Raw genomic sequence first — 23850 nt, forward strand, 5'->3', positions numbered from 1 at the left:
AACATACAGAGTGAAGAAAGAAATATTAAGAGCTGCAAAGGAAAAAGGCCAAGTAACATATAAAGGTAGACCTATCAGAATTACACCTGACTTCTCAGTGGAGACAATGAAAGCCAGAGGGTCATGGTCAAGCATTATGCAGACATTAAGAGATCAAGAATGCCAGCCCAGACTACTTACGCAGCAAAACTATCGATCACCATAGAAGGAGAAAACAAGATATTCCATGACAAATCTAGATTTCACCAATACCTAGCCACAAACCCAGCCCTACACAAAATATTAGAAGGAAAACTAGAACCCTAGGAAGATGGCTACATCAACAAAACAGAGATAATTTATGATCTCATTACAGCAAATCCCAAAGAAGAAAAAATGCACAAATTAACATTACCAATGATGAAAACTAAATTAACAGGAGATAGCAACCACTGGTTATTAATATCCCTTAATGTGAAAGGACTCAACTCACCTATAAAAGGGCACAGGTTAACAGATTGGATATGAAAACAGAATCCATCCCTCTTCTGCATACAAGAAAAGCATCTCAACTTCAAAGACAGACATAGTCTCAGAATAAAAGGTTGGGAAAAAATACACCAATCAAATGGACCTAAGAAACAAATGGGTGTAGCTATCCTATTATCTAACAAAATAGATTTCAAGCTAAAATAAGTCAAATGATACAAAGAAGGACATTTCATATTTGTCACTGAACAATCAATCAAGAGGAAATTTCAATACTAAACATCTATGCCAAATACAAGGGCACGCTCATATGTCAAAGAAATACTGCTCAAGTTTAAATCATATATTAAAAAACCACAAACTAATAGTAGGAGACTTCAACACTCCCCTCTCACCACTAGACAAGTCAATCAAACAAATAAATGAACAGAGAAATAAGAGAACTAACAAATGTTATGACTCAAATGGACTTAACAGACATCTATAGAATATTCCATCCAAACAGAAGAGAATGTACCTTCTTCTCAGCACCTCATGGAACCTTCTCAAAAACTGACCATAGGCCGGGCGGTGGTGGCGCACGCCTTTAATCCCAGCACTCGGGAGGAGGCAGAGGCAGGCGGATCTCTGTGAGTTCGAGACCAGCCTGGTCTACAAGAGCTAGTTCCAGGACAGGCTCCAAAACCACAGAGAAACCCTGTCTCGAAAAACCAAAAAAAAAAAAAAAAAAAAAAAAAAAAACTGACCATATACTCGGTAAAATAAAAAAAAAAAAACTCAAGAAATACAAAAAAACTGGAATAACCCAAGGTGCCTTATCAGATCTGCATGCTTTAAAACCAGAAGTCAACAGCGATACAAAATCAAGAAAACCAACAAACACATGGAAATTAAATAATGTTCACCTGAATCATCAATGAGTAAAGGAAGAAATAAAAGGGGGAAATTAAAGACTTCCTAAAATTCAGTGAAATGACCACACAACATACCAAAATTTAAGAGACACAATAAAAGCAGTGTTAAGAGGCAAGTTCAAGCATAGCACTAAATGCCTACATAAAGTAGCTGGGAAAATTCCACACTAGTGAATTAAAAGAACAAAAAGAAGCAAACTTACCTAAGAGAATTAGACAGAAGGAAATAATTAGATTGAGAACTAAAATCAACAAAATAGAAATAGAACAATACAAATAATCAATGAGACAAAGAGTTGGTTTTTAGAGAAAATTAACAAAATAAACAAACTTTTATCCAAACTAGCCAAAAGGAAGAAAGAGAATATCCAAATTAACAAAATCAAAAATGAAACAGGGGACATAACAACAGACATGGAGGAAATACAGAGGATCATCAGGTCATATTTTGAAAACCTGTACTCCCCAAAATTGGAAAACTTAAAGGAAATGGACAACATTCTGGATAAATATCACTTACCAAAATTAAATCAAGACCAGATAAGCAAATTAAACAGACCTATAATTGCTGAAGAAATAGAAAACAGCCATCAAAAGTTTCCCAACCAAAAAAAAAAAAAAAAGGCCAGGACCAGATGGTTTCAGCTCAGAATTCTACAAGACTTTCAAAGAAGAACTATTACCAATACTCCTCAAATTACTCCACACAATAGAAACAAAAGGAACATTGCCAATCTCTTTATGAAGCTACAATTACTCTGACACCCAAACCACAGAAAGACAATACTAAGAAAGAGAATTACAGACCAATCTCATTCATGAACATTGATGCAAAAATACTCAATAAAATACTACTATCAAATCGAATCCAAGAACACATCAGAACCATCATCCACCATGACCAAGTCGGCTTCATCCCAGAGATGCAGGGATTGTTCACCACACAAAAATCTGTCAACGTAATCCACCATATAAACAAGCTGAAAAATAAAAACCACATGATCATCTCATTAGATGCTGAAAAAGCATTTGACAAAATACAACATCCCTTCATGATAAAGGTCTTGGAGAGAACAGGGATAAAAGGAACATACCTAAACATATTTAAGGCAATAAGCAGCAAGCCAACAGCCAACATCAAACTAAATGGAAAGAAACTCCCAGCAATTCTACTAAAATCAGGAACAAGACTAAGTTGTCAACTCTCTCCATATCAATATAGTTCTTGAGGTCCTAGCTAGAGCAATAAGTCACCAAAGGGGGATAAGGGATACAAATTGGAAAAGAAGAAGTCAAACTCTCACTATTTGCTGCTGATATGCTAGTTTACATAAGTGATCCCAAAATTTCTACCAAGGAACTTCTACAACTCATAAACACTTTCAGCAATGTAGCAGGATACAAGATTAACTCAAAAAAAAAAAAAAATCAGTAGTCCTCCTGTACACAGATGATAAAAGGGCCGGGGAAGAAATCAGAGAATCAACATCCTTCATTAATAGCCATAAATAGCATAAAATATCTCGGAGTAACTCTAACCAAACAAGTGGAAGACTTGTATGACAAGAACTTTAAATCTTTGAAGACAGAAATTGAAGAAGACACCATAAAGTGGAAAGATCTCCCATGCTCTTGGGTAGGCAGAATTAACAAAGTAAAAATGGCAGACTTACCAAAAACAATCTACATATTAAACACAATGTCCAGCAAAATCCCAGCAAAAAGACCTCAATAAAAAGGTACTCAACTTCATTTGGAAAAGCAAAAATCCCAGGATAGCCAAAACAATCCTGTACAATAAAAGGACTTCTGGAGGCATCACAATCCCTGACTCAAACTCTACTACAGAGCTACAGTATTAAAAACAGCCTGGTATTGGCATAAAAGAACAGACAAGAAGACCAATGGAACCAAATAGAAGACCCAGATATCAATCCACACATCTTCGAACACCTGATCTTTGATAAAGAAGCAAAAAATATCAAATGGAAAAAAAAAGCATATTTAACAAGTGGTGCTGGCATAACTGGATAGCAACATGTAGGTTGAAAATAGACCCATACACAAAACTAAAGTCCAAATGGATCAAACACCTCAACATAAAGCCAGCCACACTGAACCTCACAGAAGAGAAAGTGGGAAGTACACTTGAAGACATTGGCACAGGGAACCACTTTCTAAATATAACCCCAGCAGCACAGACACTGAGAGAAATAATTAATAAATGGGACCTCCTGAAACTGAAAAGCTTCTGTAAAGCAAAGGACATGGCCAACAAGACAAAACGACAGCCTACAGAGAACTCTCAACAGAGGAATCTAAAATGGCTGAAAGACACTTAAGGAAATGTTCAACACCCTTAGTCATCATAGAAATGCAAATCAAAAAAACTATGAGATTCCTTTCCATCTTATACCTATAAGAATGGCCAAGATCTACATGGAAAATAGAAAGTAGAAAAAGACAAGATCTCCTGAGTAAATTGGGAGCATGGGGACCTTGAGGTAGAATTGAAGTGGGGAGAGGAGAGGCAGGGAGGGAGGGGAGCAGAAAAAAATGTAGAACTCAATAAATATCAATAAAAAAATAAAAGGAAAAATAAGTTTGGCAAAGCCAGTGAATACCCATCAGAAAAGCTGGGTGGAGTATGCCTGCAACCTTATACCTAAGCTGAGGCAGAAGAGTCAAGAACACAAGGCCACCCTCCAGTAAATAGTAAAGTTTGAGGTCAGTCTGGGGAACCTTTTTCAGAAGAAGAAAGAAGAGCGAAGGGGTGAGGAGAAGGACGAATAGAAAGATAGCTCAGCCATTATAAACTACTCATCTTACAAAGGACCCGAGGGGGTTCCCGACAGCCACATTTAGCAGCTCCAGGAACTCAACCTCTAAGGGATCCAACAGCTTCCCTGGGATTCCACAAATACCTATACTCTAAAGTACATATATTCAAATAATTAAAAATAAAACTGAATCTTAAGGTGCTAAAAAAAATGGCTTAGTGGTTAAGGTTGCTCTGTCAAAATATCTGGGTTGGATTCCTGGCACCTATACGGTACACTGGCTCATAATCATCCAGCCATACTTATAGAGAATCTGATGCCCTCTTCTGGCTTCCACGGGTACCAGGCTCAAAAGTGCTGCCTAGATATACATGCAGGCAAGATACCCATACACATAAAGTTAAGTAAATAACACAAGCCTGATGGTCCTTAGGAGACAGCAGCCTCAACCACTCCCTTATTGGGCCTGCATTTATCAATATTCCAAGACAGTATTTCCCGAGAACAACTTCCTGGTCTGAAGCAAAGCTTCGCTATCTCGTGGGCTCTCCATGGAATGCTATGAGAAAAAGAAAAAGAGAGTTCTAAATCAACTCGAGAAATATTCAAGTCCACAGAAGCCAGGCAGCCCACTCAACTGCTACTGTAAAAAGAAATATAGGGAAAGAGAAACCTCTCACACAATTTGTACATCTGCAGGTGCCATTATAAAAAGCCACACTGAAGATCCATAAAGCAATGATGGTATCAAGTAATCAAAAACCGAAAGCTTTAAAGAAGCAAGACAAAATATTTGAATAAAAGAGACAGATTTGCCTGAAACTCAACACGATTTTCAAGTGAACTTGTGCCCCGCCATGTTCTTATAGTGCCTCACAGGGCACATCTCTTCAGAGATTGCTGTACTTGAGCTATCAGAGGACAGAGTCATCTACTGTCTCAAGTGTTTTAACCACTTAATGACACACACAAACCGACAGAAGTCTCTCTATTGCTCAAAGTGAAAAGTGCACAAATCAAGAAGCCCATGCCTCCCAGAAAACAACCATCTCTTTTAAATGCAGGTAGGGGTGGGGTCTGGTCAGAAAGAGAATCCTTTCATACAAGTTTAGTTTGAAAGTGAAATACTTCTGCTATGTTTTAGGAATTGAAAACTGAGGGGTAGACTGGCTAACAGAGAGAGCTTCAAAGCTATGGAACCTGAGGCAGAAAAGCTGGAGATTGCATGATACTTATGCTTTTATTGTGACTGGGGAGGGACGGACTAACCAGGATTAAAAAGGAATTATTCTAGCAGAGTGAGACAAGACAGCCCAATGCTTCAGTGGAGCAGCTGGAACAAAACTCCCTGAAAATAAAAACCGAAGAAAAGCAAAAGTCAGCCTGTTTGCTTGCTAGTTCAAAAGTCTGACTCAAATGACTATAGGAAAGTGAAGTTAATCTGTAAACAATGCACACACAGAAGAAGGGGTTCGCAAAGATGGGGCTGAGTCTGCTGGATGACACCCCTGGAACAAAGAGGTCACCCAGAAGTCCTACAGCACTCCCTCGGGCAGCAAGGCCCTATATTCATACAGGTATCAAGATGAGTAGCAGAGGCTATGAAGGGATCAAGAAAGGTGAGGCAGGAATACAGGTGGAAAACACAGAGCAAGCCTGTTACAAAAACCAGACCATCTCTCTTAAAAATTAAGCTTGTAAGATAGATAAAAACCAATGTAGTCTGTACTCCCTGTATGAGCCATTCTTTACCCGTCTGTAGACATGGGCCCCTCCACCATTTCACCATTGTGAAATGTGCCATACTCTGAGCAACAGTGTGGAATGGCTTGGCTGACAATTGCTGAGACGGCTGTTTCCAGGGGTGAAGTTGGGAACCTAGTAAAATGGAGTGTGTAACTGTGTGAAGCTTGACCCTAGTTTTATTTGTAGGTGTATTTTAATGAATTTTAATACAATATACAGAAAAATATGAAATTAAGCTGATAGATTTTTATGGATTTGCTAAATTGGAGCTCAAAGTAATTAAGAAGTCCGGCACAGGGAAAGGTCACCCCAGAAAAATTTCACTTTTCAAGAAAGCACTGGCAAAAAAGGAAAGAATGAGATTTTAATCACTGCAGCTAATTACATAGAAGACTAAATCACAAGAAGAGTTATTTAAGTGTCTTAAATACAATAAAAAGTAATTAACAGGAAGCGCCATCTTGACAGCTTCACATCACAAACCAGGCCTAAAAAGATCAGCAAATCCCCAACTCGGGAGCTAGAGAATGAGAAAGACTCAAGGTTGATCTCTTTATTTTTTATTTAAACTGTTTTGATTAACAGATAACAGCTCTTGCCAACTCCACAGTGAAGTTAATCAAGAAAAAAAATTAATCTATCAGAGGAATGATGAACCCTGTCTGCATCAATTCCTTAGATGGTTAGACACTGGGAGCTGCAGCCTGGGTGACAACAGCAAGGACCTGGGAATCACATCCCTTCCATACATCAAGGGAAAACCGTAAGGGTTTCACTGAGCCCTACTGAGAACACAGACAATTCACACATTTTGCATGTGTGGTACATCTAAAAGTTTCTTTTAAAATAACCCTCTGCAAGACACCATCTCATCTGCCTCTCTCTTCGTACTCCCCTGGAATCACCAACTTCAAACGTGCTCTTCCTGTCAGGGGAGTTGCAACAACAGGAGAGCCATGAGGTGTGGAACAGGCCACATAGGCATGGCAGCCTGCAATCCTTTGGACAGGTTTCTCCTGCACTGCACACTAGCCTGACGAGCCTGCCTTCCAGAGAGGAAGTGCTTACTATAGAACACCCTTAATATACCCACACAGCCCATGACCACAGCAAGTACAGGGCAGATGCTAGTGACAGGGACAGAGGCCCACTCTCAAAAACTTGGATTTGTTCAGTCATTTGCTTTGGTTCCAAGTCAAGTTTTTCCCGGTGGTGCTTGTTATTTTAATTATACTTCTCAAAAAATAACATTAAGCAATATGTAAGTACATAAGGAATAACTTTATGATTTTTAAAATGCCTGCAAAACAAGTGAGCCAGAGAACTGCAACAGAAAAAGGAAAAGAAAACTTCGAAATTTCTACGGTTCTGTAATTAGTATTTTTAATTCCTCACTTCAGATGCTGTTCTCTAGGATACCAAGTAAGTGCCCATGTTTCTCATGCACTGGAGATCTGAAAGTATGGGCTCAGTGGGTACAGGTGCCGCTCAAGTCTTGACAACTTGTTAGATCCCTGGAACCTAGATAGTAAAAAGAAGAGAAAGAACTCCTTCAAGGTGTCCTCTGCCCTCCACGTGGGCACTATGGCAGATTCATGCCCTACAACCCACATAGCTGTACAAAGAAATCTAAGAAAATTGATAAAGCTTAGATAAAACCCTCTTTTCTACACAGTTTTAAATAAGTAAGCATTAAATCAGAAGAAAGGGGTCTTAATACAAATTATTCCTAATATGAGATAAACATTTGAATTTACTTATTAATAACTCGTTTTTCTACAATATTATTTTAGCTATTGTTTATTTTTCTTTTTTTACTAAAGGAAATTCAGGGATGAAAGGAGATAAGCAAAACCAAACCAGTTGCATCTGGAACACAAACACAAGTCTGGAAGTTCACCTGAGAACTAGGGAATCTATCATTATTATCAAGCTTCAAAAACAAGTAAAGAAGAAGACTCTCAATTACTGTCCTGACTAGAACAAACAAACCTGATGGCTTACCCTAAAAGCCTATCTGGTGCATGTGCAAGTGTGTGCTCATGCAAACACACACCTGTAGTTACCCAGGGAACAAAACATGCAAGTACTTCTAGGTATGTGTCCTGAAGGGACCCGAACAGCATTACAGTTAACAAATCAGTCAACAAATTCTCTGTGCTTTGTGTCTGCTGGCTACTGCAGCTCTCACACAAAAATAAGAGGAGACAAAAATTCCTAGGGAATGATAGCTTCAACAATATTGGTAACCTCTAGTATCAAGACTATATCAAGTCTCTCTTTTCCAAATAAACCAAGTACAGAATACATAAGAAATACAAAGAACTCAACAGCTAAAAAGCAAGTGATTAAACTTCGAAATAGGCAAATCACTGGAATAAAAATTTCTTAAAAGAAAGCATACAAATGACCATATTAGAACATAGTTGCCGGGCAGTGGTGGCGCACGCCTTTAATCCCAGCACTCGGGAGGCAGAGGCAGGCGGATCTCTTTGAGTTCAAGACCAGGCTGGTCTACAAGAGCTAGTTCCAGGACAGACTCCAAAACCACAGAGAAACCTGTCTCAGAGAGAGAGAGAGAGAGAGAGAGAGAGAGAGAGAGAGAGAGAGAGAGAGAGAGAGAGAGAGAGAGAGAGAGAGAGAAGAAAGAACATAGTCATATTAAAAAAAAAAAGTGACCTGAAAGGACAGTGAGGTATCACCTCTATCCAGTAGTCATGGTCAGAACAGTAACAAGTCACAAAGGCTGTTTGCAGAATGGAGATCTCGAGCACTATTTGTGCAACTGTAAACAGCACAGCCATTATAGAAATACTAGGGAAGTAACTCTTTCTCTCATTCCACCTAGTGAATCCATATTTGATGGACTATTAAATAAAAACCTGAACAGAATGATTAAGTGATAAAATAAACTTGAACCTGAAGGTCTGAGTTACAGGGCAAAGCCACAACTCTTTTCCTAATGTGAAAATACATTAAAGTTGGCTGTCCCAGATTATTCTAAAAAATTAAAGAAACCCAAAAGTTAGTTAATGAAGGAATTCAAACGAGGTCATGTTGGCATCACCCCCAAGGCATAAATAAATATTAAAACAACCAACTACAGTTGGTTCCCAGGTATCTGATTTTTGGCACTATAAATTGATTTTTAAATATACTTTTGTGGTATGTATGTAAGACAATCAACTCTGATGAAGTGTTAAATGTTGGTGGAGGCCATCTGCCAAAAATAAAGATGCATGTTTGTACAGACATGAAACTGTTTCCCAGGAGCTGGAGAGCAGGCGCAGCAATCTATGGAAACGGCTACTGTTTTCTCCAGTCAATTCTAATACAGGTTACTCATCTCCAGCATTTTCCAATACAAAAACATACACTCGGTTTGAAAGAACTGGTGATAAATTGATAATAAATACAAGATAGATAGAGTGACGACCAAAATCTGACCTAGTTTTCCACATTTCAAAATAGTATCTGATCAGTCAGAAGCTGACACAGGAGTGGGAACTCCCTAAAAATAGTCCTTCCATATGCAAAAGCAAGAATGAGGGGAGGCTTCTGCCCCATAGGAGAGTTCTAGACATTATGTATCAGAAGCTACGTAGTAAAAGATATTTATCCTTTTTGGGTTATTGCTGTCACTTATATGCGTATCTCATACTGGGCTTCATTGTAAGTTCAATAAGACAATCCCTGTTTTGATGAAAGCCCCATTCTTTGCCTCCCCTTCAAAGAAACAAAAAAATACCAGTTTGGTAACAAAGAGCACTTAGGACTGTTAAGGAGAGAGGGAACAAGGATAGTGCTCGTATGGTATATTGCTACTGGGGACTGACTGATTGTCTTACTATATGTTAAGAGAGCATGGCCCAGCAGGGTTCCTGCCTCTATTGTCAGAAACTTCCCTTGAAAGACTCTGATCAGCAAGACTACCCAGAGACCTAGAGACCTTGAAATGCAGCTGGGGCATAGCCAGTACATCATCTCTATAGAAAGAAAATGTCCACTTAGATTAGCTTCTCTCTCCCTTCTAAAATTAACCTTTCTAAACCAACATACAGAAGCTCTTAACTAATTTTGGTTAGTACCTAGGGACAGCTTGATATTCAATAAATTGCATTATTAATAGTAATAATGTATTTCATAGGGCCAACCACACAGAGCCCAATAAATCTTAAATAATAACAATAATGGAAATATATGATTAGCTAATGAGTGATTATAAAGTACTATACAAATATAAAGTGCCACACAGGCACATAATTATACTCCACTGGGTTAAGTGCAAGAGAAAGCAAAGCAATGCGAAAGGGGGGCATTTGACTGAGCAGAGTATTCAGCTTCTTAAAACCAAAGCCAAGTCTCTGCCAGTTATAACACTCACATTCCTCCAATGGTGACAGTGGCACAGGTACGCTCTGAAAAGGCAGGCACCGTTTCTGTGGCTGGGCTGGCTGGTCTAATGTAGTCCACAGTCACATTGACCTGGAAATAAATAATCAAGAGTGTTAGGTTTAGAAGTCTATGACATCTCAGTGGCAGTCATGGACACTCGCACAATCAGCTCAGGCAGACTTTATTGGTCTGAGATAAAAGCAACAACAAAAAGTCAGCTAACACATAGCAGAAAAAAGATCTACAAAAGACATATGGAGAAAGGACAGTACCCAGAACCCACCAAAAGCTCTTGAAGCTAAAAAGAACAATTTGATTAAGAAATGTCCTAAGACTCAAACAACACAAAGACAATAAATATATAGATGATGAGAAAATATTGGCAACAATGATCCACTCAAAATCTCACTAGGTAACTGCAATTTCAAGCAATAGAATATGCGCTGAGGATGGTGGTTGGTAATAAACCACTTGGCTGCCTTGTACAAGACTCTACGTTGAATCTTCAGTTTTGCAAAGGTATCTCTCAACCCTATGTTATGAAGGGACCGTTTTAGCATGGAATTTGTCTATCCTATTATAAGACAAATTCCATAATCTGGGTTAATACAAAGGTTTTGCAAGAGTCTGGAGCAAAGAAATTCTCATTCACCCCTGCTGGGAATGCAATCACGACTGATAACAAATGTTGGAAGACAGTTCAGTAATTTCTTAAACTACGCATAAATTCAGAAATATCTCCTTGAATATACTTGAGAGAGTTGAAGACGTGGAAGTTAGCAGTAGTTTTGTTCACAGCTGACAATGATTAGAGGCAATGATGGTAACCTTCTAGAGATTAATAGAAACTGGGAAATCCTGATGGTGGACTATTATTCACTACAGAAATGAACATGAACAGACACAGAGGAAGCTCAAATGTGTATTATTAAATGCAAGAAGCCCATATGCAAAGGCAACATACTGCAGGGTCCTAAACCTAAAGCCTCTCTAAAAGAATAGTTTGATTTTAAAAAGAAATTAAGAAAAACACTGATTGAACAAAAGTCCTATATGAGACAAATTCTACTGAATCTACTAGGTTGGCAGAATTCTTGTACCACCACCAGATGTTACAACAAAATAATTCTTAGACCATTTCTGCATCAAACACCTGTGTCTAAATATATGACTTGCCTCCTCAGAAAGACTGCATGAAATCTCAGTCTTCCCTAACTTCTCCTGGGCCAAGTAAAGAACTATCAAGAAGAACAAGATGCAATCACAAGGATGGTTGGACCTGATTTCACAGTGTCTAAATCGAAGTGACACATCTAACTAGGTTTAATAGCAACACGGTTGGAGTTAGGAAGGTTTGAGGGGGGATAAAAGGTATCTAGGACAGAGGAGACCAGAAGAATCATTAAGTTTTCAATGAACAAAGAACATGCAAACAAATAGAAAGCTGCATGCATAAAATGAGAACAGAGTACGATAAAGAAACTGTGGGGACACTGAACAATACTATCTCTTTATGAAATAGTTTAATATAAGTGTGTTCATTTGTCATAACTAATTATGTGGGATTCATTAGGGAACATTACAGGTCATAGCTGTAAGCTTTGGTTTGGGCCTTAGCCAAGCTTTATACATCTACAGTAAAGACAAACTCTGACTCACGCGGCATGAAGCCATTTATTTCTGAGTAAAGAATGCCTTTTCTAAGTACATCTAAAGACAGCATACTGTACAGAGATTAAGTTCATATATATTGCTAGTAAATACCAATCCAATCCTTTTAGTTTGTCTGTTCTTCACAAACATTTTAAAAACAAATCAAGAAGGGACTCAGGAGATGTTTCAGCTGGTAAAGTGCTTCCCACAAAAACATAAGTGTTTGAGTTCTATTCCCAATGTCCACCAAAAAAAAAAAAAAAAAGGACAACAGCAGATGCATGTAAACTCAGCACCAGGGGGCAGACACAAAAGGACCCCTAGACAAACTGGTGAGCTCCAGATTCAATAAAAGACTTCTTTCAAAAATAAAAAAAAAAGACATCTAATGATGACTTCAATTAAATCTCTACAAATATGTTATTGACACATACATACAAACATGAACACACATACATAAGTTTTTCAAAAACCACATAAAATTTCAACTGTCAAATTACTAACCTGGAGACCACCAAATCATACTTTTAAATGTGGGGGAAAACTGCCAAACCAAAAAAATAGGAACCATATCAGAAACCAGGCACAAAGAATTGAAACTGGGTAAATCATGAAGATGACTTAAGTAAGGATGGCTCCTAAAAGCAGGCATCTGCACTCAAATGTTATAAATATGAGAAATGTGCAGAGACAGGGAATTAACCTACAAATACTTCAGAGTTTTAAAATGTTTCCTTGCATATAGCTGAACTCAGTTACTATAGGACAAAGTCAGGACAAGACATGGAAGGGAGCATGGGTGATGCAGACTCTAGAAAGAAGTCTCTAGGTAAGTTAGTTCACTCAGAACTCTGAAGAAAAGGCCTCCAGCGTAACTACAAAAGTAAGAAGCTGTAAAACTAACAAGAGTATCTGAAGCCATGGAGAAAAGCACATATAGGAGGTCAAAATGTCAGCCAAGCATGAACGGGTGGCCAAACCAAGTATCAGCCACAAATGGGAAATCTATCTCACAACCTTTCCCCAAATCTCAGGGACCATCCTAGAAGAGGGGAGCGGAGATCTTAAGAGCCAGAGGCCATGGGACCTGCCAGGATCACTGCACTTATGAGCTCATAGCGGCTATGGTAGTCTGCTCAAGAGCCATACGAGATCAACCAAGTCAACAGTCCAGAAAGAAATAGCAAGGGTCTCATTAGCCCCACCTAAGCTGAGGGGCTACCAGGAAGGGAGAGTTGATTTTCTTTAAGGGTGTGGCTTCTGGTACAGTCATCATATTCCAGGAGATGGTCCATACCCAGAAACATATGGACTGCAAAAGTGAGCTGATGAGTTATTAAATTTAAAAAGAGGAAAAAAGGAAAGTGAAGTTGGGGGGCGGGGTAAGGTGATAGGAATGGATCTATGAGGAACTAGGAGACAAGAATATGATTTAAATACATTGTATGAAATTTTCGAAGAATAAAAGAATTTTTAAATAAATGAAAACAACAAAGTAGACAGACCCCTGAATTTTCAATAAACCATTCAACAAATTCATGCCCCTAATTCCTATTAGCAGGAGGAAAGAAAAAAATTATCAATGCTTAAAAATGAAGTGAATCTCAAAAGTACCTCGTACATGCTAATGTTAAGCTTCCTCCTCAACCAGATGAAAGGGGTCAACTATTAGAATAGAAGTATTACTGGGAACATTCTCTATTCAACAGTGTCACAACAGGAGTAGTGTGGCTATGGTGGAGTAAGGACAACAGCGGAACACCTGTGCTTCCAGGCCAGAAGGTCAGCCTGAGGTGCCTCCCAGGGACTGCCTTCCAAGGGAACCCATGGGATACACCTCCCACACACACCCTTTAATATTCACTAACCAAAAGAAATAACAACTACATTCATCTTTCAATTAATTATTTCCTATGTCAAGAGAAAGAGAATTGCAAATAAGTCAGAGATTAAAGAGCTCTTCATGGCGGCAATATTATTAAAGAAAATCTCAGATACAAATGAGGCTCTGAGAATAGACCACAGCCAAGATACACACCTGCAGGCAACTATGACAAACCAGGAATTAAAGTCTATGTGTAATTAGCATTTATGTCCCTCTCCTGTGGATTCTCAGATCTGTTCCTTTACTTGGTGTTTTTCATCTCCAGATATTCATCACTGACCTGTCAATCACTCTGAAAATCCAAAGTTTAAACAAGTTCAATTAAAATGACTGGAAAACTTAGAAATGTCTGTCTGAATAAATGATGACCTGTATTTCAGGTTTTTGCTAGGTTGATATGAAATGGCCTTAGTTAAGGAGAGGGAACTGATTAGTACAAAGTTGGTCCTTCCTATGTTAGCAAAGATGCTGCTGATGATGAAATGATGGAATGTGATCTGCTGAAGGTATGTAGAAAGAACATCAATGGCAGATGCTCCAGAAATGGCTGCTCGACATGTGTGTGGCATCTTCACATGGACCTGAGAGATCTACATTAGAGTTTTATAGTACCATTTAATTTTATAAAAGACAGTCTAGATAAAAATGGAATATCACATCCTAAGTTCTTTAATCTTTGTAATTTATACCTTCCTTTTACACAATTAACTTAAACATAGTTAGTAAGCACCAAGAGTTTGACAACCATGTCTTTTGTTCAGTGAAGGAATTGGCATGTGACTTGCAGTAATACAGTAAATGTTTGTTATATGAATGAATGTATGTAATCAGGAATATTTTCAGGCTCAAAATTCTGACAGATACCTTTGAAATGAGAAGATAGGGCATTTTAAGGACACTTTGAGAAATTGTTGGCAACTCTGCTGTTTTTTATAACAAGAATAGTAATTCCAACTGTGGGTGTGGTGATGGAAGCCTGAGAAAGGAAAAGCATTTTAAAATTGTGATGAAACTCCAATGTTTACCAAAAGAGGTAACTAGCATGAGAGACAAAGCAAGCAAAGAATACATTATAGTATTTCTTGTTCTGCATTTCTGTCTGCTGGAAAGCCTGAAAGCAGCTGTATTATAAAAACAATCACTCTGGACCATGCTTACACTCTGAGCATCTACGCACATTCTTCACTTAAGTAATGACTTGAAAACACCAAAACACCAAAGAACTTGATAGATGCTAATTTAATAAGGAAATGTGACCTACCTAAGTGTTAACAGTGGGGTAAGGAGAAGAGCAACTGCATATCCACAACGTTTCCAGCTAATGGATTAAGTTTACTTTTAATATAAATACAGCTGTTACATGAAACTATTTTGCATAACTTCCACATAATCCTACCTATTAGTTAACACAGTGAATCATAAATTCACAGGAAGCTACAAAAACGCTCTAACGTTAGAAAGGAGCTCTATTATCTCCTTTCTAACTGCAGAATTTGTAGGTGGTTATAGAGAACATCTATGAACCTCTGACACAGAAAAGACGGCATCATCTGGACCTAAATCCAAGTCACGCTGCCCAGAAATAAAAGGGAGTAAAACAAGAGAGCTACTAAAGCCAGCTAAGAGGACAGCAGTGGAGCAGCCAGGCTGCATATAGAGGTGGCTCCCAACAACCTTACAGAGCAGCTGTGTGAACCTGCAAGTGTCTCTGCCTTGCTCTGCTTGGAAGAAAAGCGTTAGTATGCATGAGACATTAGAACAGGGCATGACTCTAAGTAAGTACCATGCAAGCATCACTTATTTTTAGATAAACAGTTACTGATGTTCTCAGAACAGTGCCTGGCACAGAGTAAGTGCTAAATAAGTATGTATGAGATAAACAAACACACCTACACATACATATATGCATAAATAAGACACATGTTGACTCAAATCATTAGACTGCTGAAATCATTAGACAGACAGACTCAATTAACTACACTTTTCTCCTTAAGGAGTCATAGCAAACAAGAATGTGTACCTCATCCATATTCATCCCAACTTAGAGATAAGTAGATCTTATTTTAAAGAATGACATACTATTTAGTATTTGTTTAAATGTTTTAAGGATTAATTTTGCAGGTACTAGTTATTGAATATTTTATTCACTGAAGATAATGAAGGAGAATGCTGTGAACCATCTCAATTAGTAGGTTAACTGGAGAAATTCTGCGCAGGATACTTCTTGACTTATTAAACGAGGAAGACAATGAACAAAGAAAGACCATGAATATGTTTGTTTTGGACTTAACAGGACCTTCCACACATATCCCCTAATATTTAAATTATGCATCCTTAATCCTTTCCTTGGTAAAAACTACCTTATGTAATCATTCTTAAAATAATTATATATCAGTTTTAAACAGGTCAGTTACCCACTCATCTAGGGATAAAATAACCTCAAAACAAATTGCTTTTGATGACCTTTCCACATATAGCTATAAATGCATCTGAACGACTGTCACAACTGTCATACTGACAAACTAACCTGCTTCTAATCAATATGTGACAGAAACACGAGTAAGAAATGAGAGCCACGTGTGCATGTTTACATTGTGCTAATAGCAACATTGGGTATTAAAAGAAAACTGATGGAATTAATCTTATTTATTTCATACAAAATTTACAAACTACAATCATACCAACAACATTAAGCTAATATTGAGACTGTTTGTACAAAGCCTTTAATATTTGGTATGTTTTATATGTACAGCACACCTCCATTTGGACAACCTCAGCCCAGGTACTAAAAGCCACATACAGAGGAGACCCAAGTCGTTGATACCATATTCCTTTTGTAGTGCACAAAAAAAATCGTTTATTTATTTGATCTGAGCTTGTTGTATAAGTTTAAATGTACCATGTGCATGCGGGGAACTTACTGAGGCCAGAAGAGGGGACATTAAACCCCTTAGAACTGGAGTTACAAGCAATTGTGAGCTGCCATGTGGGTGCTAGAATCAAAACTGGGTTTGGCCTTCCCCAAGAGCAGTGAGATCTCTTAAGCTCTGAGCCCTCTCTCCAACCCCCCCTCCCCCCGTACAAGAGTCCTAACCTTGTTCCACTGTTATATGATCCTACTTCTTGGTTCTCTTTTTCTCTCTTTATTTTGACCTGTGAACTTTTAATATCTCTTGCTTTTACAAATCCTTGTGAAGATTCTGAAAACAAGTATAAAAATGGTATAAAAATGTTTATTCCTGTTTTCATTTAAAAATATTGTCTGACTAGACAAGAGAAAATACTTCCTTGATTCTAAAAGCTATTTCTGATGTCTGGATATTTGTATAAAAACCAGGGAGGGGGATCGTTCTAGTCTTTCAAGTATAAAATATCCTCTGCTCAACAGTTTGGTTTATTTGTTTTTCCTATTTCTGGTACTGTTTGCAGTGGAACTAGGAATCAAACCAGGGCTTTAACATGCTAAACAAGTACCATTAAGTCACACCCTAGCTCTGCTCAGTAGTTTCATGAAGGCATTTTCAATGGTGTTTGCTAATTCCACAACTGGATTTTTAAAATTAACACACAATTCTAGTCTTCTTTACCTTAAGGGCTAAAGTTTATCCTAAGATAGGTGGTAACTGGATGGTAACCAATGCATATGTTAAAAAATTGTTTTTTAAGTTAACGATGATACATGTTGTTTGCAGAATTATTAAAAAGAATATGAACACGAGTTTTTACTTATTTAAGCTGAAACTTGTGTTTCATCAGCCATTTTGTATATTGGTGTCTCTTAAATTAAGATAGCCTTTATAACAGCATTCATAAAGACATACACATTCTGTTGCTTCATTTCCACTGCAACAGACCAAAGAACATAAACCAGTGCTTGTAGGCTACCTCTGCGATCAAGCCTAGATTATCCTGGAACACCCCCTTCCAAATCACTGTAATTAGGTGCTAAGGCTGCGTTTCCTCTCGTGTGTTTGTGCTGCTCTCTCATCTACAATCATGCTTCCCACCTCCCTCGTACACATCTACTTTAACCACACTTCATTTGCATCAATGGAGTGGTAACCTTAAAAACCTTTAAAAGCCCAGGGTCACCTTTCTTACTTGATGCTTTTCTAACAGATGAGTCCCTTACCTCCACTATCCCACCCCAAGCACACATACACTCCAACCTAGATGGGCAGATGCTTTAATCTGCTTTGAAGGAAAAGGTAAAACACAACATACATAAGGAAGGTCACAGGAGATGTTAAGAGTCCACACCTGACATTTAGCATTTGGCTAACTGGACATCACTACTGGCTGATAAACCTTCAGCTTGGTAAATATTTCATTAAAAGCACACACTCAAAATTCAAAAATATAAGATGAAATTTTTATATAAGGAGCCATGTGGGACTGGCAAAGTAGTGATAGCTAATCTGACAGCAAAAGCAACCTGAAAATACAGTGTACCACTAACCATAAAACCAAATAAAAACGAATGAGGAGCACCAAAGCTACAGAGAAACCCTGTCTCGAAAAACCAAAAACCAAAACCAAAAACAAACAAACAAACAAACAAACAAAACAAATGAGGAGATACAGTTTTGAAAATTAAAATTATTTTAATTAAATTTGATGGGGATTAAAACTAGAGATCACCACTTGAAAATATCTTCTCAGATGCCAGCATTTTCATTAAACTTGACTCTTTTTTCTTTGAAAGGAGTTATCTATTTTTATTTTACATGCATTGGTGTTTCGCATGTATGTCTTGTAAGAGTGTCAGATCCCTTACAACAGGGGTTACAGACAGTTGTAAGCTGCTATTTGGGTGCTGGGAATTCAACCCAGATCTCTGGAAGAATAGCCAATGCTTTCAACTGCTGAGCCATCTCTCCAGTCTCATACTTGTTTCTTAAGTCTTTAGAATCCCACACGTATAATTAAGGAGTGTAATTGATGTTTGTTCTAATATTCCATTATCCCATTATTATGTCGCTGCCATAACTCGAACCCATAACTTTTAATACCAAGCCACTGGTCTCTAAAGACAAACTGACCAAGACTGTCCCCTGTGCTCCTTGGCACATTCTAGCTTATTCCTTATCACAACTATAGCTTCTCATTGCTTTCCCTAGGGACAGAACTTGAGGGTGGGCCCCCCCCCCCCCCCCCCCCCCGCTCTGCTGTACAGTGTCAATCAAAGTCATCTGTATCCAAAATTGCCAAGGTCATCAGCAGTCAGGGGAAATTAAATCAAAATGTCTAGAAGTCTCCCTGGAGGAGTTCCAGCCATATAAGCAGCACAAAATCATGGAGCTACTTATGCCTTTGTGGGGAATACGTACAATGTCAGCCAGTCTTTAAAACAGTAGCAGCAATGAAGAAAAGATGATACTTAGTAGAGGGTATGCACAAAGGGGTTGTGCTTAATAGCTGGCTTTTAAGAATTTTTGGGAGTGGAGTGTGCATTACTTAGGAATGTGCAAAAGTAAAAGGTTATGGTACATCTGTTAATAAAGTCAGTCTATGAAGATTTGCACTGTCTTCCACTCACTGTGAAGAAAACCTGGGAAACCTAGGAAATAAAGAAAGAAAGTATTCACCCAGCCAGTGTGGAAAAGCTACCCTCTATCAGCACAGTGCAGAACACTCACTTCCTTTTCTCCAGCATGCTCATAAGCTGGCACTGAGAAACCATTCTGACTAGGGATAATGCATTCAAGGAAGTTAACTAAAGGCCAATGTTAAGATGGTGAATTGGCCTCACAGAGCTGTGTCGTGACCTAAGAGATTTGTGAAGAAAGATGTAATCATTTTTTAGGATTTGTTTGGAACAAAATACAGCCCAATAATAGATCACTTTGTATTAATAGATCACTTGGCATCATAATTATTCTTAGTTTTGTGGCTAAGTAAGCATTTCAAAATAATTGACCTTTCTGCGGACCAAACGCAGGACTGCAGGAATGCTCTACCACTGAACTGCATAAATTCCCTCTAGGAATTTATTTATACATAGAAATGAACCTTCTACTTCCCCAGCCCTCGCAATCCTATCCTTAAATTATCAGATAAATGTACCAAAAATTGTTCCTCAAAATTCAGTTTCGCCATCTGATCTATCAATTCACTCCCAGGTATACATTTTAAAAAATGTAAAACAGGGTCTTTACAAAAAAACTGAATGCCCATGTTTTAGCAAAATTAGTCACAGTAGCCAAAATGTGGAAACAAGAAATGTCCATCAATGGATCAATTGATGAACTAAATGTGGCACTTAGGACTAGCATTCAGGCTCAAAGGAAGGAAACTCTTGACATGTACGACAAGAGGTACTGTGAAGACTTCATGGTGAGTAAAAACAAACATTACATAAAAGACACATAAAAAAGGGACAATGAATGTCACCATTTAAGTGAGGTGCCAAGAGCACTTAAATTCAAGAAGGCAGAAAGGACAATGAAACTTGGCAGGGGCTGGAGGGAGGGATAATGTTAATGACTACAATTTCAGTTTCCCAACATGAGGAAGTTCTGGAAATGGATGGAGATCAGCAGGGCACAATATTTTAAGATACACTAAAAATTATTCTGCAGATGAAGAATATGAGGTGCATTTTAACACCACTAGACTTCAACTATCTTGGATACCATGGGTCAGCAACAGCTTAGCAGCATTTAATACAAATCTAAATTAAGTCTGACAAACTGAAATTCTTGGTTGCATCAAGAAGCCAGTTCTATCATATTCCCAGAGAAAGAGGTGGTTCTCAAAGGCAACTGATAATTAGAAATCACATTGAATAACTTCAATAAATATAAATAGAGATCAAAGGCACTGCTTACATAGCACAACACCATCTACTTTTCCTGGGTTAGCTGCACTTTCTGAAAAGAAGAGCCACCCTTCCTGGAACATGCTGCACAGGGAGGTTCTGTGGGATCTACACAAATGGATCACTATTCCCATGAGGCACCTGGAGAACAGGGTAAGTAGCTCTGACTAAGTTGATCCGTCTTTTGATGTTATATACCCTGACACATTTCTTCTATGAAGAATGGCCTATCCCTCCCTCAGAAATCTGTCACTTGTAAATCTTTGAGGACTTTGTGGAATTTCCTCACTTTTACCTACTTCTTCAGTCACTACATATAGTAATTTCTATTTGTACTTCTGTCTAATAAACTTACTTTCATGTGCTTCTCCAAGTGGTATTTTTTTGCCACTATCAACAAACTTACTGTATCTTGAAGTTCCTGTTACCATGTTATCAGTAACATTTAACATGGGATGTCCTTTGGCTGAGCAACTCTACTCCTAAAAACTAATTCTACCAAATGTCCCTTTTTCACTGATGTGGCCTAACATAAACATGAAACTACATGCTGAGCCCAGGAAATATGAGTTGGCAGAGCCACAGGCTGTCTTTTTTAGCAATGTCAATAAGACGATGAAGCTGCTCAAAGCAAGGGAGGTCTATACAATCTGTGATGGGAAAATGTTCAGATAAAAATGTCATTGCTCAGTGATACAGAAATGATTCCATTTGGCGGAACAAAAATAAGTATAGGATCTGGAGGGGCAAAAGTAAGCGATGCATAGGATCTGGAGAGCAAAAGTAAGAGAAGCATGGGGTCTGGAGGAGCAAAAGTAAGAAATGCATAGGATCTGGAGGAGCAAAAGAAAGAGATGCATGGGACCTGGGGGAGCAAAAGAAAGAGATGCATAGGATCTGGAGGAGCATACTTGGCACAGAAGAGTTTATTTCTTTAGTTGCAATTAGTGGATTTTTTTTGTTGGAAGTAAATAAAATTAAAGAGAAAACAAGATGAATGTTTGTAAACACTAATGGTAGAATAACCTGAAATACACATATAGCAAAAACATCTACCTTCAAAAGCAAAACCAATAGCAACCTGCTCACAACTAGGAGCTTACATCTATTCCATCACCATTGTCCTCCACATTGAGGCCATGGTCACTGATCAGCTGTACCTGCCAACTAGCTAGAATTATACAGGACTGGCTAAGCAGTTACAGAACATGATCGGGAGGGCTTCCGAGTGCCCACTGGTGTGCTATTGCCATGGCAGGTGGGCATCACTGTCTGCAAATGAACTGCCAATCTCACTATGAGCTGATAATGATCCTGCCACCACCACCTGCCTGCCATATGTTTTCCCTACTTGTCACATAACAAGGAACTGCATTTTGGCATGCTGATCTCTGACAGTTTGACACTACTGTTGATGTTTGTTGTACCTCACTGCAACCCTTCACAGAGTTAGAGAGAAGTGGAAGAGGGACAGAAGACAAGGCTGGCCACAGTGACTATTCAGTATGACACAGCGTTTTATGGCAGAGGGGCCAGCTGCTTTTCCTTTAGCTCTGAGATTGAAAGTTCTGGGGTTGTAGGGCGCTGTCCCATCTCTACTCAGCCCAGTGATTCTATTCCCCATTGTGAGAGAAAAAAGAAGCTCACTTTTCCCACCATAAAGCAAGGATCTTCTGTTCCTTAAATTATCATAATACAGACAATGAAGACAGGAAGGATGCCAAAGGGGTTTCTTTGTTTACTGTGATGTAATACAGGAGTAAGCATAGGGTGAGGTATCAAGAGTCATAAAATGCAAGCCTATGGAATACCGCTCCAGAGAAGGGCATAATTTGACAATATGTCACAAAAGGGAAAAATGTGGTTGTATACCAGCAAGCTGGTCCAAAATGTGCTCCTTTAATTAGAACCCTAACTTCACTGTATACAACAGAGAATCTAAAAACACAAGGTTTATGACTATTATGAGCCAAAAAGCTAGTATGTCCTGAAAAGAGGTTTTCAGTAGAATATAGGTGACAGATAGTGGCACATAAGAGATTACTAGAACTGCTGCTATACATGCTACCAAAGTCCTGATAAGTCTAGTGATAAGAATAAGAGGAACACATTCCATAAATTTGGACATCACTGATTCTAAATGAGGAGACTCTGCCCACATTTAACTGCTTGCTTATAACTTCTCTTAGCAAGTTAAACACACTGAATAAAATGCCAGCCAGCCAGCCAGCCAGCCAGCCAGCCAGCCAGCCAGCATTAGCACCAAGAAACACCAAATGCTTCTTCAGTAATTACTCCACCTAACAGGCAGATTTACCTTTTAATTTAAATAAAACTCATGACATTTTAGTAACATAAAATTCACCATTCCAAAGCATGGGGCTGGAGAGATGGCTCAGCAGTTAAGAGCACTGGCTGCTCTTCTAGAGAATCCAGGTTCAATTCCCTGCACCCACATGGCAGTTCACAACTCTCAGTGACTCCAGTTCCAGAGGCTCTGACATCCTCACACAGACATACAAGCAGGAAAAACAAAATTCCTAAGTCTATTAACAATACTTCAGCCATAGCAATTACTTAATTCTAATATACAATCATCAAAGCAGAAAGTAACCTTGTATATAGTAAGCAAACACTCCCTAACTGCCGCTCCCCTTACCCTTGGCAATCACCAATAGAGTTACTGCCCCTATGGATTTCACTGTTCTGAACATTTCACAATATAACCGAAAATTTCAAAATTTGCTGCCTCTTTTTTTTTTATTTTTTTAAATCAGGACAGGGTTACAAGGTTTAATTATCGATAATATGCAGTCAGACTTCAGTGCTTCCTAAGGTAGACGGTATGATGGACATACTTCTGAGATTACACCATAAATAGAAGTATGTTAAGAAGTACCGCTTCACTAGTAAGATCGTGCACTGGGAGCCAGCAGAGAATGACTGATGACATACATAAAAGAACTACCTGTAACAAACAAGAACTAAGTCATCAAGATCAAGCCATGTCAATAATGCAATCTCCTAGTTTGCTAACTTCATATAACATCAATGAAATCTATTAAACTGGTAACGGGGGACTGAAAGACACTCTCTAAATCAGTGATTCTAAACCTGTGGGTCTTGGGGTCACATCAGATATCCTTCATATCAGATATTTATACTATAATTCACAACAGTAGCAAAATT

The 23850-nt window shown here is 38.4% G+C and overlaps 1 protein-coding gene across 1 annotated transcript in view; it reads right to left on the bottom strand.

Annotated features, from left to right (window-relative positions):
* Snd1 (staphylococcal nuclease and tudor domain containing 1) overlaps positions 1 to 23850 on the bottom strand; it is a 399970-nt gene that overhangs the window by 209267 nt on the left and 166853 nt on the right. The window contains exon 12 of the mRNA XM_050141445.1: positions 10293 to 10393. Within this exon, the coding sequence (XP_049997402.1) occupies positions 10293 to 10393 (101 nt within the window). The remainder of the gene's footprint in view (positions 1 to 10292; positions 10394 to 23850) is intronic.

The sequence above is a fragment of the Alexandromys fortis genome, unplaced genomic scaffold (genome assembly GCF_014885135.2).
Source record: "Alexandromys fortis isolate MF-2015 unplaced genomic scaffold, M_Fortis_MF-2015_v1.1 scaffold_44, whole genome shotgun sequence".
Taxonomy (NCBI): Eukaryota; Metazoa; Chordata; class Mammalia; order Rodentia; family Cricetidae; genus Alexandromys; species Alexandromys fortis.